This window comes from Arachis duranensis, chromosome 8, assembly GCF_000817695.3.
Source record: "Arachis duranensis cultivar V14167 chromosome 8, aradu.V14167.gnm2.J7QH, whole genome shotgun sequence".
Lineage (NCBI taxonomy): Eukaryota > Viridiplantae > Streptophyta > Magnoliopsida > Fabales > Fabaceae > Arachis > Arachis duranensis.
This window is the reverse complement of record NC_029779.3, coordinates 12,155,547-12,167,625: the sequence shown is the minus strand read 5'-3', so window position 1 is coordinate 12,167,625 and position 12,079 is coordinate 12,155,547. Positions and strand designations below refer to the sequence as shown.

Below are 12,079 nucleotides of genomic sequence, written 5' to 3'. Positions count from 1 at the left end.
AAGTTTAATTTACCAAATTTTTAATTAAATTAATTTGGTTGATTTAATTTTAACAAAAATAATATAATTTAATTAATTATATATATATATATATTGAATTTTAATTACTTACAAAAAATATCTTTAAAAAATATTTTAACGTCTTTATTTAAGTGGTTCCAAATTTTTATATAGACATTAATAGTTTTCTTGCATAGGATATTATTTGTTCAATTGATTGATTCTTTTAGTCATTTAATCCAATAATTTGAATACTTGTATTCGAATTGATATTCATTTAAATTTTGACTAACTAAAAAAATCAATTAAATAAACGATAAATTCGCAAAAACTTTTGTTTTCATGAGTACATTTTTATTGTCCTCTTTTCTAATTTTCAGTTACTAATTTACTATCACTTAAAAAATATATATTTATAAATTTTATTTAATATAAATACTATTATATAACTTTTGTTAAAATCCCCAACGCTCCCCCCCTTCCCCCCAAAATTCTGTCTAAGCTCCACCATTATTTGTGAATGTTAGCAGGTAGCAATTTTAATTTAAAGCTAAAAATGAGTAAGAAAAGAAGGAAGGATGATGGTGTGAAAATTGAGATTACCAGGTGTAATGCATTGAATAATCGAAGAAAGGGGTCGACGGGAGAATCTTCATTCTCAATTGCTTGGTCATAGACGGCGTTTAGAAGTTCCCTGAAAAATTCAAAACCATCAAGGTTTAATTTCAATTCTTTTTCTGATCTGTGCACCCAATCAAGTCACTATTGTAAGAGTTAGATGTATGTAAAAAAACAAAAATTAAAGCAGCTAAGAAGTGAGGCATTGTTCTGAGATGAGCTATGAACAATTACTGTTATATCCATGAGTGTACACATAATATTTTTGTTAATTATTATATAAAAAATTAATTAAATGTTGGTAAAGACTTACCAGGTGGAATGAGAGGAAGATTGTTTGTAAGGAGGCTGATCTACTTCCGGAGATCTACTTGGTCGTCCTCTCTGCAAAATCATATACTAATAATAGTGAAAAAAATTCAGGTGAAATCGACTTTAGGTGAAGTTCATATCTGAGCTGTTAGATGAAAATTTAGTTAAATCAATCAAATTATTTAACGGCTCTCAATTATCAATTTCACGTGAAGTTGAGTGTACCTAGTTTTCACCAATAATAGAGGAGTGTTAGAGGGCCAGCAACTTTTGTGTTTTGTAACCATCAATTGGCCATCAATAATGTTTTTAATGGTATGAAATTAAATCCAATAATACCGGATCATTCATTTTTCATTTCATAGTTAAATATTGGCCAACTTTTTAAAAAATTGCTGGTTTTAGACTTTTCCTCAATAATAATTGATGATAGTATTTTATAATATAAACACTTATTTCTAATTGGATAATAATTTATAACTCAAATGACATAATCTTTTCATATGGACGTAAGATGTTGCAATTTGAATCTCCCTGTCTTTAATAAAAAAACACTTATCTCTAACTGTAGTGAGGAACCGTACCTTTCCGAGGTTGGAAGAGGATGCTGAGTGTGGTTGCAGTTGCGGTTGGATTTTGCGGGGACGACCACGACGCCGCTTTTCTTTCTCCTAACACATCCGACCCGTCCATTATTTAAAGTATCAAGAAATTAAATTATCGCAACGAACGTAACGAATTCAATCATTAGGCTTGCTTGCATGCTTACCACTCTGATCAGTACTGAATTAGTACTGCTATTGCTCATCACTTGCTTTTTAAGATCTGGAATCCATCCACCCTGTGCATATTTGAGTATTAGAAATATAATCATTTATCTATCATTTCTTATCAATTTAAGTTTTCATTTTTTATCAATTTAAGTTTTCAAGAGTCTATGCAAAATTTGTGCAAGTATTATTCATGGCATCACTTTCCTTACCCTTGATCCATATGCTGGGTAGTTCGAAGTTTGAATGGCCAGAGGAGTTTGATTGGGCAGAGGATTTCGAATAACTGTTCGTGTAGAAGACATGTCCAGTATTCTGCGAATTGCCGCCGAAGGTTCCCTATAAATTAGAATAAAACACACAATCATGCATGCATGCATAATTTGCCATTAATATATATTGTATTTGCTGTAATAAGAATTATAAAAATATAATATGCACACTAAAATCAGTTATTTACGAATTTATGTATAAAAACATTTGTTTAACTTATTTTCAATACTTATTTTATATTTTAACTTATATTTTATATTAATAACTGATTTTAATGTACATGTAACGAAAATAAAAGCATTCGTCTTAGGTACCTACCTAGTTGTGGAAGATTGAGGAAGCTTTCCTTTGCCACGCTGCCTTGTGAGGACTTGATTATTTAAATTATTTATTATTGAAACCGGGATCGTCACTTGTTGCTCCTGATGATTCCCCAATGCACTTTCAGGCCTAATCAATCTGTAAGTAGAATTAACCCAGTTTAGTGAATAATATCCATTAATAAAGAGTATTAGTGAATATGTGAGATTACCTTAGGAGGCGTGCAAAGTCATCAGAATCTCCCCTGGAGTTAGAATCTTGTGAACTAGATCCCTGAGTGTTGCCTGAGAAAAGCTCAGCACTCGTTGACCTCATCAATGCTTGTGACTCCGTCTGCGAACCGTTTATTATATTGTGCTGCTGGCTCCATGACATAGCTGCTATACTGCTAGGAAGTGCTTCCTGCGGCAACATCATTGTATTGTAACTCTGCCGTTCATGAGGAGGAGGAGTAGTATTCAGCAACAATCCATTGTATTTGTTGTATCCATTCATCTGATGATTTGATGATGCCACACCTTGGGACCTTCATTCACCCCAAAAAGTTATTAGTTAATGGTTATTTATAATCTTGAAGAAATTAATTTAATTAAGAGACAAGATCTCTCTGTCTGCATATGCATAATTACCTTGAGAATTGCTGCGGGATCATTGTTTGGGGATTATAAATATTACCATAGGATGGAGGACACCTACTATACAGTGGTGACATAAACCATAGACTATATATATCAATAAAATAGGGACATATATATATATGTCAAAATAAAAATTTTAAAGTAATAATAATATTTTATACATAGAAGGTTGCACTGAAGATCCCAAGCCAAAGGAATTATTGTAGTATGTGGTGGTTGCATATGGATGCGGATATGGTGCAGGTTGTGGATGGTGTGAATGATAACTTGAGTGCATTGGAGGAGACCTATATATAGAGAGATATACACAACATAAATTCAGTGTGAATGGTAAGCAATCAAGCATGATGACACTAGAGGAACAATGAAGAGAGTGATGGAGTACCTATAATAAGGAAGTGCGGTAGGGTCGGACAGCATAGGTCTATTATAAGCATGATTTGGTGGTGGCACTTGAATAAAAGAAGGGTGTGGTTTAGTTTGCCCCCTAAATAAAATGTTGCTAACTAAGAGTTAATAATATTTAAAAAAAATTAGAATAATATCATAAGTAGGTACTAATCATTTTGAGATGGATTAATAAGAACATTTCTAATATTAATTTTAAAATTAATTTTATTATGAGTCTTACAAAATAATATATTAATATTTGTGAAATTATATATTTAAATAATAATTTAAAATTAACTAAAAGTAAAATTTGTCAATGCATTAGAATTTAAGTTTTGCAAGTTTTTCTATAAAAACTTTCTTAATTTATAACTTTATAATGTATTCTTAAAGTATATATTAAATTAAATCCTATTTTTAATAATTTCATTAAAATAGTTATATAAGTGGCTAAATTTTATTAATTTTTTATCAAGATGATATTGCATTTGTATTTTTAAAGTAAGACCGATTTCATTTCATCCTTCAATTATAATACAATTTTTTATTCTAAATCAGTTTACTTTTTAAAAATATAAAAAATAATACTCTAAAAATATCCTATTAAAATTGTTTTTAAGTCTTAAAAAAACATTAAATAAGTAGATTATCACATCTTCTGAAAGATTTGTTTCGCATTTTCTTTTCAATTACCTATAAGTTTATTATAAAAAATTTGCGCGAACATATTTTGCATTTTTCAAAGACCAGCAAATCTATTACAAAATTTTTTAGAGATTTATTTGTTTTATTATTTTTAAAATTTATTAAAAAAATTATCAATAAAATAAAATAATGTTATTTGTGTTATTTTTGTATGCACTTTATATATATATATTCTATTTTTAAATATTAGTATTAAAAGTGATTGATAAATATATAAAAAAAGTGTATATAAAAAATGAAAAAAATATAATTCTTGAGAAAATGAAGTAGATACCTAGGATAGCATGGGTGGTCAGGAGCAAGGCACAATGAATTTTGAGAATTTAAATCATAAATCTTATTATAATACATTCCAGCGGGGGCAGGAGTAGGAAGAGGGGCAAAACCGTCTTGAGGCAGTGGAACACTGAAAGAAGAAGAGTAGGAATCATGATGCATGTAATTGTAACTGCGGCCGTATTGTGAATCATGCATGTTTGTAATCGAGAAATGATTGTGTTCATTAGCCCTACATACATACATTGTATACCATTTTAAACTTCACATTTAAAGGAGTCTCCAATTAGCCATCCTTGTGAGAATAGCATTTATAAATAAGTGAAAATGATGTCTCTTATTTTAAGTAAATTATTAATTTAATCTTAATATTTTGATTAAGTCTTAATTTTATTTCTAATTTTAAAATATTTTTTTTCAAAAAATTTATTTTGTAATATATTTATTTGTTAAAANAAATACGATAAAATAAAATTTTTTAGAATAAAATAAAAACATCATCAAAATATATGAACAAACTAACAAGAGTAACATATATACCTTCCAGAATTGAAGGCTGTATGAGTGTCCATGATATTGTTTTGGAACACAGATCTTTGGTTTCTAATAAATTGTCCACTTGAATGATATTTTGTTCCATTTCCTGCCCCAGCCTCCACCTGCTGTAACAAATACTTTAAATTAGGAGTGAGTACTCGGATTGATTTGGATTTGTATTTTTGTAGTATATCCAAACCAAATCAAATTAATTAAAAATAGATTGGTTTGGTTCTGATAATTAGATACTCAACAAAATAGAAATTTATAAAAAAAATAAAAAATAAAATATTTATCTTAAAAATTTTGTAAGTACAGTAAACATGTAACATTAATAGAAATAATCAAATTAAACACATTAAAATTCAAATATATTAAACACTAAAGATATTAAAATTTAAATATATTAAAAGGCATATATTTTTTAAATTTTTATTTTTTTGTTTAATTAATATATGGTCGAGTTTACAGGTTAGTTCCAGTTCTACACTCCAAAACCGTTACTCAAACTAAAAAGAGTCATTAGTTTGGTTCATATTAAACCTGATTACCAGTTAGTTCTAGAAACAATTTAATTAATTCGGTTTGGATTCGGACGAATAACTAATTATCTCGCGACTCATGTTCACCCCTACTTCAAATATTGAATGCATCTATTATTTTATTTATTTATTTTTTAATAATTAAGAGGATAAAAGGTGTTTTTATTCCACTAACTAAATTGTAGTTTGATATTGTATTTGGCACCAATGGCGAATTGTTGTGCTGGTAATCCATGTCTCCACCTTCATTCCTACACAACAGAGAAATATTAATCCATGTATAATCTAAAATCTGCGATTAAACCATCAATAATAATTAATAACTTACCTATGTGAATTCTCATGTTGCATGTGATGAGAAAATTGATTAAACCAACTCATTCTCCTAATGTATTCTTGGTCTTGATGAGTTGATGATCCTTCTCTTTCTAAAATAATTCCCACCTGATGATCAATTATCAAAGAAGAAAGAAAAATATTCAAATGTACTTTGACTTTTTTAAGTCAAATATAATGTATATTAAACAAATTCTCTGATAATTTTTATTTTAGTATCGAACTTACTTTTTAAAATAAATATTAAGTACTCAAAATTTATTAGCTTTTGCATCTTTTAAATCAAACATCGACTATTTTATATCTTTTGGCAAATTAAATACTGAATTTTATCCATAAAAGCAAATACATTTGTATTATTATTATTATTATTATTATTATTATTATTATTATTATTATTATTATGACATATACATTTAATAGTTATATATATTATGAAACAACCAAAGAATTAATTTAAAACTGCATTTAAAAGATTCTGATAGATAAAATTAAAAATAAAATAGAAAGCATTATTTTTAAAATTAGAAATTAAAGAGTAACATTATTAACTACATATGTATTAATCTGTTGTGTTATTATTTATACCATTTCCTGTTTAATTGAAAAAAAAAAACTTACCTTGGGCAACGAAGGATGAAGCGGTGGAGACAAAGAATTTGATGAAGACTGGAGAAGAGGACTGGGATCATAACCAAGAGTGGCAGCCACACTTTGTTGTTTAGTAGAAGCAGGTTCAGTAGTATTTTGGTTCTTATTTCGTGTTGCAACTATAATTGATGATGATCCCTTCAAATTGTGACCCTGAAGAATAAATGCAATAATAATTATTACTCCTACATTTACGGTCTAGTCTTTGTATTTTTGCAGGTAGTGTGCGCTATGCATTGTGCATTATCTATATTAATGCTTACGTTATCATAATGAATTATGAAAACTTTATTAATTACTTTGTGGAAAAAGAAGGAGCATACGTATGCATAAGATAGAGGTTAAGCAAATTGAGTAACACTTTCCATTTTTCAACATGCGTCTAATGCATGCCTCTTCTGAAAATTTTTGAGATAAACATGTTTAAGTTTTTTAAACGCTTTTAATTTTTTGTTTGGCTATTTTTGTTTTTTATAAACTGATTTTGTACTCAAATTTATATTTACAGAAAGAAATAGTTGTAGCTTTTGTATTTAATAATTGAAATCATTAATAGAGTTCTTATGGTTTTATTTATGAAATTATTGTTTTTTTATGAGGCATGAGCATTTTTTAATNAATTAAATATACTTAAAAAATTAATAATATAATTTAATGTCATATTTTTTTAATAATTATCTATTTAAAAGTGATTTTATTTAATATTATTTAAATAATATTTATTTTATCAAAATTAATTTTAGTATAAAATTATCAAATATAAATTATATTAGTATACATTCACTTCTATCTAAAATTAATTTTACAGAATTACATTTATTCAAACTTTAATTTGATAAAAGCACGCAACGCATACTTACTATTGCTGTGTCCTCATTTTCATGGGTTTCAGGATTCCCGGAGATTGAGGACCTCAAATCCTGCAGCTGTTTCTCCTGAATCAAAACGTATGCATGTTTGAAGAAAATTTGTGAAGATAATAATATCATGATAAAATATTAAGAAGCTACCATTTATTTTTTTTACATTATCTGTGTAAAATATCATAATATAAAAATGAATTAAGAAAAATATATATAATTTATTAAAAACAGAAATAAATTAGAAATACATTTGTCACACACTACTTCATTGAAGTATTAAATAATAAGTTATAGTCTCCAATGAATAAGTTTGTGATAGAATATTTTTTTAATTTGTTTGGGTCTCTTCTAAGTCCCACATATTCAATAAATTCATAAAAAGACATAAATATAACCTATTTATAATTAGAACATTTAGGTAATATTAAGATCAATATTTTTTTAAGTAATTGTCTTTGTTATCATACATTCAACAACAACAAAAATACACCACCAAATAATGAAATGAGAGAAAATGAAATTACTATGGTTAAATCCGATTGATGGAGAGTAGGGTGCACGAGGCTGTTGAATAATGGTGTTCCTATGTTGTCTAAGATGTTTGCAGGATTCCATTCATTCTCATCATTCAAACTCAAGCTCCCTAACTCAATATCCAAATCCAGGTCCTGCGTTTTCATTACATCACCCGGGTAACAAATAAAAATAAAAAATATAGACTGTAAGTCACATATGATAATAAAGAAGTAAATTGAAAAAATGGCTATATTTTTTAAATATTAACTGTAAACAACTACTTTAAAAAAGATGCCAATTGTATTTATTTTCATTAATCCCTAGGAGAATCCTTAAGATGGTATATTATATATCATCTTTTCAAGGAAAAACATGAATGAAAAGGACAGGATGACTTAATAACTTAATGAGAGTAAAATGAAAAGTATACGTTGACTTTGACATATCCCTCCCTAAAAAACATACGCAATTTATGATATCTTGCTAATTTCCAATCAGACCTTCCTCACATTGTGTATAAAATATTTAAAGAAAATTTGTTTGTATATGAAGATAAAACTGCTTCTTCTTCAGTTTTTCTTCATTTTGGTTTTTTCACTCTGGCGGTCTCTCTAATTAAGTGTGAATTACGTATAGAATTTTAGAAAAATTTTGCTGAAGAAGATTACCATAGCTATTTCGTTATATTTAAAATATGTTAAAAATCAAACAAATTTAAAAAATAGATATCTTAAAAAAATAAGTCCTATTTTATTTAATAAATAGAACGTCATTACCAACAAATAGTTATTAGGATATTTTAAGAAGATAATTAGAGTATTTTTTCTTATAATAAAACTTAATTACTAAAAATTTTAATATTTCATTTTTAACAAATACACAAATGGAATTTTTTTTTATGGACGTTAATATATGAATTTATTTTAATATTAAACATATAGGAAACGTTTTTGAAAATATTACAATCCATTGCGCTTTAAATTTCTAAAAGACAAACTTTTTCAAAAATAAGATAATATCCTAAATATGGCACCAAAACAAGCTCACGAAAAAGTAGTATATAATTAAGAGGATTAGATTCTTGAATTTAAAATTTTGACTTTACTTTTTATTATTTCTCGTAATTGCATTATAGATATTGGATTTTGCTACTAGAAAGAGTACAGTCCTTTCTAGGAGTACTCGTTACTGTTATGAAAGTTTTTACTAATAAGTGTTTTTATGGACTTTTCTAAGATTATTATTAGTAAAAAAATTTAAATATTTTTTATAAATATATTTAATATATAAAAAAATTTAACTATTTATTTTTTTAGCATTTTAACTAGCACTATTAAAATATTTATTAATAAGATTTTTATATCTTACCAAGTGTTCTTAAAATATTTATGTTAGTTTCGTGAAAAATATATCCAAACAATAATTTTTTTTACATTAGTGCTAACTAAATTACTTCTTATGTATATTTAAAATATGATAATAATTTATATGTAAATTATCTTGACGTGAAGTTAATATTTAAAAATTATTAGATAATTTAATAAATTTGACTAAATTTTTATTTTTTAATTATTAATTATTAACTTTGCACAAAGATAATTAGATATTTTGTCCATTCTAAACACCAGTCAAGTGGCTAGATATTTTGCCCATTCTATAAATTACATTTGTCCTTTAAGGTGAATAATACAATAGTTCTAAATACTCTGCTCTAGAATTGTAAGTGTAATATCTTCCATAATTTTAAATTATATTAAATATATGTTATAATAAACACATATAAAAATAAATTAAATAATATATATTAATTTGATAATTAATTTTTATTGTGTATATATAATTTTTTATTTAAAAGAGGGGTATATATGAGTAGTAGTAGTGTGAGTGGACAAGGGATCTCAACAAAATGTCAAAATCTGAATGGCTTGACAAGGGATCTCAATGCTATAAACTGTGTATGGAAAGAAAATTTCATTCGTGTCAAAAACAACACCAAAACAACACACAAATCACAATCGCACCCACCAACAAATGAGTTATATAAATTAAATTGAACAAAGTGTTTTTTTTGTTTTTTTAATTTGGGTTTATATAATTCAAGTATATGCTCATAATTGGCAGCTCAGAAAACAATGCTCAATTTTATGATTTATTTAACAATCTCAGTTGAGTATAATTACCTCTAAATTAACCATTTCTTCGTCAAAAATCGAATTTGCTGAATCTAAACCTGTAAACCAACGATAATTAAATGGGTTGCTCCAACGATGATTAAATTTATAGATATATATTGTCAATCAAAATTGAGAAAAAATAACGGACCTAGATTTGTGCTATTTTCTTCGTCCATTGTATCCGATCCGCTGACACAGAAATTAAAAAAAGAAGGTTAATTATGACAACAAAAAATTGATACATGGGCAGCTTTATTTCTTCAGAATAATAGTAAAAAAAAAAAATTGTTTATCTCAAATAAAATTGAAACCTCAAAGGAAGGGTAACTATTGCTTATCTCATATACGAATTTCCTTCCTCAATGAGACCAAAAGGATTTCAAGGTGTCAAATAGTGAGATTTTATCATAGTAACAAATTAGTCTCCTAAACTACAATTAGGAAGATGAGAGCTTAACTAAACAAATAGGAGTGGGAAAAATAACCTTATGTTGGTGGGAGCTCAAGCTCAAATTTTACAATGTGCGTTGATGCCTGCATTCTTTCCTCATGCCCCTTGTTTTTATAGGAATATATATACAGAGAGTAATAAACTTATTTAACTTATTTCTCATTATTTTAATAATTTTTTTTATTAACAGAGTGATGAAAAAAATATTTTATTTTTAAAATATTAAATTCCAAAAATAAATAAGTCAAATTGTGATATTTTTTTTCCAAATCTAATATTTTTTTCACTAATCTAGGAATTAATAAGGATATTATTTTAAGAGAACTTATTATAATTGTTTGCCGATTGGAAACAAGAAGCTGCTAATCTTTGTTTGATAAAAATATATTAATAAGATGAATTGTTAGAGTCAATGTATCTCAAATCAAAGTTACTAGGGAGAGATTTGGACAGAACTGTATGCTAAATATATAGTAAAAAAAAAAACACTTGTTCATAAAAAGAGATTCAAAGTTAATTTATGTAATTCATAAGAAAATTGATGTGTGGTATGAAATAGATCGAATACTTAACGGTCTGTTTCGAAAGTTTAAAAAGTAATTTTTTTTTTTTAGTTTTGACTTATAAAAAGTAGTAGTATTAATGTTTGGTGTAATTTTTAAAACTAAATTGCGGTTTTCTAAAAAACTATTTCGAAACTTATAGAGAAGTTAAAAAATGACTTCTCTTGTGATATTACTATTTTTTACCATATTTTTATAAAATAAGCACTTTTAAAACTAAAAATCTAAATATAAAATAACTTATTTATAAACTATTTTTAATATAATTATTTATTGTTTAAACTACTTTTATTATAGTTTTAACAATTTTTTTATAATATTCTTATATATGACAGTTTAAAAATTTGTAATGGAGTCTTTGTATTAAATAAAACAATTTTTCATTAGGTCATTGCTAACTGTTTTTAATAAAAATAAAATATTTTTAAATTGTGAAATATTCTAAAAATATAATACTCTAAATTTACGTCTTTTTTTTGAAATAAAATTATTAAAAATAATTTAACTAAAATTTTTTATTTATATAGAATTTATTATAAATTTTTGAAATGGGAGAAGCTAATTAAAAATGTTGTAAAATTATAAAGATCAATAAATAAAATAATTAAAAGATTCATGAATCGAATAAATGAACCATGTATATTAGAGTTTTAGATCACATTCTCTAAATGCATCGATAACTTTTATAAATAGGAGATAATATTAGTTGGCATCATAAATTAATTTTTAGGATTGAAGTATATATTTACCATTATTTTAACATATTATTAAACTCTATGTTGTTATATATAATTGTTTTTGGGTTCTCCCACAGATCGATGCTGTTGTCCAATGCAATCCTGACTCCCGAGTATGAGATGAATTTTATATCTTAAAACAATTTTTTGTTTTTAAATTAGATCCGTTGATTTCTAATAGTTTAGAGATGGTGTGGTTAATACAAAAATGTTATGCGGCCAAATAATTTTTAAATCAAATTCAATCAAGTTGTATTTATTGTATGTACGCATTAATTTTCGCTGGGTTTATGCTAATATAATTAAATTTGGTTACTAAAAACTGGTATTGATGCGGTCAATATATCTATTTGGACCACTAGCTTTATAATTCTATGTTTTTCCTTTTTTACTTATTCTTAATTTG

The 12,079-nt window shown here is 26.1% G+C and overlaps 1 protein-coding gene and 1 long non-coding RNA gene across 2 annotated transcripts in view; both read right to left on the bottom strand.

Moving 5' to 3' along the window:
* The window catches only part of LOC107460756 (uncharacterized), an 8,068-nt gene extending 710 nt beyond the window's left edge, over nt 1-7,358 (bottom strand). Inside the window, exons 1-16 of the mRNA XM_052253243.1 lie at nt 7,230-7,358; nt 6,340-6,522; nt 5,711-5,826; nt 5,558-5,633; nt 4,844-4,965; nt 4,302-4,535; nt 3,318-3,419; nt 3,094-3,219; nt 2,924-2,986; nt 2,506-2,820; nt 2,292-2,432; nt 1,913-2,039; nt 1,700-1,771; nt 1,515-1,601; nt 932-1,002; nt 604-694 (exon numbers count right to left, since the gene is read on the bottom strand). Of these exons, the coding sequence (XP_052109203.1) occupies nt 604-694; nt 932-1,002; nt 1,515-1,601; nt 1,700-1,771; nt 1,913-2,039; nt 2,292-2,432; nt 2,506-2,820; nt 2,924-2,986; nt 3,094-3,219; nt 3,318-3,419; nt 4,302-4,535; nt 4,844-4,965; nt 5,558-5,633; nt 5,711-5,826; nt 6,340-6,522; nt 7,230-7,358 (2,055 nt within the window). The remainder of the gene's footprint in view (nt 1-603; nt 695-931; nt 1,003-1,514; nt 1,602-1,699; nt 1,772-1,912; nt 2,040-2,291; nt 2,433-2,505; nt 2,821-2,923; nt 2,987-3,093; nt 3,220-3,317; nt 3,420-4,301; nt 4,536-4,843; nt 4,966-5,557; nt 5,634-5,710; nt 5,827-6,339; nt 6,523-7,229) is intronic.
* Nucleotides 7,359-7,758: 400 nt separating this feature from the next.
* On the bottom strand, nt 7,759-10,495 carry LOC127741086 (uncharacterized). The gene is made up of 4 exons (XR_008002007.1): nt 10,408-10,495; nt 10,071-10,111; nt 9,929-9,978; nt 7,759-7,900 (listed from the first exon to the last, which is right to left on the bottom strand). It is a non-coding gene; the product is annotated as an uncharacterized LOC127741086 (long non-coding RNA).
* Nucleotides 10,496-12,079: the final 1,584 nt, after the last annotated feature.